Source organism: Oncorhynchus mykiss, chromosome 10, assembly GCF_013265735.2.
Source record: "Oncorhynchus mykiss isolate Arlee chromosome 10, USDA_OmykA_1.1, whole genome shotgun sequence".
In the NCBI taxonomy this organism is placed as follows: Eukaryota; Metazoa; Chordata; class Actinopteri; order Salmoniformes; family Salmonidae; genus Oncorhynchus; species Oncorhynchus mykiss.
In genome coordinates this window covers 86,248,508-86,251,007 of record NC_048574.1, presented here as the reverse complement: position 1 = coordinate 86,251,007, position 2,500 = coordinate 86,248,508, and the positions used below count along the sequence as shown (strand labels likewise).

Sequence of the window (2,500 nt, the reverse complement as noted above, 5' to 3'; positions counted from 1 at the left end):
CACACACCTTAACTAATGTATTTACCAATCAATTAACCAATCAGTCTGTCAGGCACACGTGGCGACCACAGAAGAGACCAGGTAATAAACAAAATGAACCAACCAATCCCTACCTCTCCTGAGCTCTTGGCCAATCCCACTCCCAGCAGGGCAAAGTTCTTGAGCATCTCACAGCCAATGGCTCCACAGCCCACCTGGAGAAGACACCACCCCCACAGCACTCTGTCATCAACTACCCCATCAGTCCCTTCAAACCTTCCTTCCTTCCTTCCTTCCTTCCCTCCTGATTTGGGACAGACCATCAAAGCAACACTTGTTTTCAGATGATGGGGTCACATATTCAGATATCAACATGGGGTCAAAGGCCAAAAAGGTTTGGGGACCCATGTATTAGTGTGGGTACTGATACATGTGGGTTTTAACAGTGTGGGTTGTAACAGCATGGGTTGTAACCCCGTGGGCTGTGATAGTGTGGGTCGTAACAGCGTGGGTTGTCACAGCGTGGGGAGTAACAGCGTGGGTTTTGATAGTGTGGGTTGTAACAGTGTGGGCTGTGATAGTGTGGGTTGTAACAGTGTGGGCTGTGATAGTGTGGGTTGTAAACCCGTTGGCTGTACCAGCGTGGGTTGTAACTGCATGGGTTGTAAACACCGTGGGCTGTAACAGCGTGTGTTGTAACAGCGTGGGTTGTAACAGCGTGGGCTGTAACAGTGTGGGTTGTGAAAGTGTGGGTTGTAACAGTGTGGGCTGTGATAGTGTGGGTTGTAACAGCGTGGGTTGTAACAGCGTGGGTTGTAACAGTGTGGGTCGTAACAGTGTGGGTCGTAACAGCGTGGGTCGTACCTGCGTGGGTTATAACAGTGCAGGCTTTGATAGCGTGGGTTGTGATAGCGTGGGTTGTAATAGCGTGGTTTGTAACAGAGTGGGTTGTAACAGAGTGGGTTCTGATAGTGTGGGCTGTGATAGTGTGGGTTGTAACAGCGTGGGCTGTGATAGTGTGGGTTGTAACAACATGGGTTGTAACAGTGTGGGTTGTAACAGCGTGGGTTCTGATAGTGTGGGCTGTAACAGCATGGGCTGTGATAGTGTGGGTTGTAACAGCATGGGTTGTAACAGCGTGGGCTGTGATAGTGTGGGTTGTAACAGTGTGGGTCGTAACAGTGTGGGTCGTAACAGCGTGGGTCGTACCAGCGTGGGTTGTAACAGCGTGGGCTGTGATAGCGTGGGCTGTGATAGCGTGGGCTGTGATAGCGTGGGTTGTAACAGTGTGGGTTGTAACAGAGTGGGTTGTAACAGAGTGGGTTCTGATAGTGTGGGCTGTGATAGTGTGGGTTGTAACAGCGTGGGCTGTGATAGTGTGGGTTGTAACAACATGGGTTGTAACAGTGTGGGTTGTAACAGCGTGGGTTCTGATAGTGTGGGCTGTAACAGCATGGGCTGTGATAGTGTGGGTTGTAACAGCATGGGTTGTAACAGCGTGGGCTGTGATAGTGTGGGTTGTAACAGTGTGGGTCGTAACAGTGTGGGTCGTAACAGCGTGGGTCGTACCAGCGTGGGTTGTAACAGCGTGGGCTGTGATAGCGTGGGCTGTGATAGCGTGGGCTGTGATAGCGTGGGCTGTGATAGCGTGGGTTGTAACAGTGTGGGTTGTAACAGAGTGGGTTCTGATAGTGTGGGCTGTGATAGTGTGGGTTGTAACAGCGTGGGCTGTGATAGTGTGGGTTGTAACAGCATGGGTTGTAACAGTGTGGGTTGTAACAGCGTGGGTTCTGATAGTGTGGGCTGTGGGTTGTAACAGCGTGGGCTGTGATAGTGTGGGTTGTAACAGCGTGGGCTGTAACAGTGTGGGTTGTGAAAGTGTGGGTTGTAACAGTGTGGGCTGTGATAGTGTGGGTTGTAACAGCGTGGGTTGTAACAGCGTGGGTTGTAACAGTGTGGGTCGTAACAGCGTGGGTCGTACCTGCGTGGGTTATAACAGTGCAGGCTTTGATAGCGTGGGCTGTGATAGCGTGGGTTGTAACAGCGTGGGTTGTAATAGCGTGGTTTGTAACAGAGTGGGTTGTAACAGAGTGGGTTGTAACAGAGTGGGTTCTGATAGTGTGGGCTGTGATAGTGTGGGTTGTAACAGCGTGGGCTGTGATAGTGTGGGTTGTAACAACATGGGTTGTAACAGTGTGGGTTGTAACAGCGTGGGTTCTGATAGTGTGGGCTGTAACAGCATGGGCTGTGATAGTGTGGGTTGTAACAGTGTGGGTCGTAACAGTGTGGGTCGTAACAGCGTGGGTCGTAACAGCGTGGGCTGTGATAGTGTGGGCTGTGATAGCGTGGGCTGTGATAGCGTGGGTTGTAACAGTGTGGGTTGTAACAGCGTGGGTTGTAACAGAGTGGGTTGTAACAGAGTGGGTTCTGATAGTGTGGGCTGTGATAGTGTGGGTTGTAACAGCGTGGGCTGTGATAGTGTGGGTTGTAACAGCATGGGTTGTAACCGCGTGGGCTGTGA

General features: G+C 51.3%; 1 protein-coding gene across 1 annotated transcript in view; it reads right to left on the bottom strand.

Moving 5' to 3' along the window:
* LOC110514691 (ubiquitin-like modifier-activating enzyme 6) overlaps positions 1–2,500 on the bottom strand; it is a 54,869-nt gene that overhangs the window by 34,641 nt on the left and 17,728 nt on the right. The window contains exon 17 of the mRNA XM_036934367.1: positions 114–194. Within this exon, the coding sequence (XP_036790262.1) occupies positions 114–194 (81 nt within the window). The remainder of the gene's footprint in view (positions 1–113; positions 195–2,500) is intronic.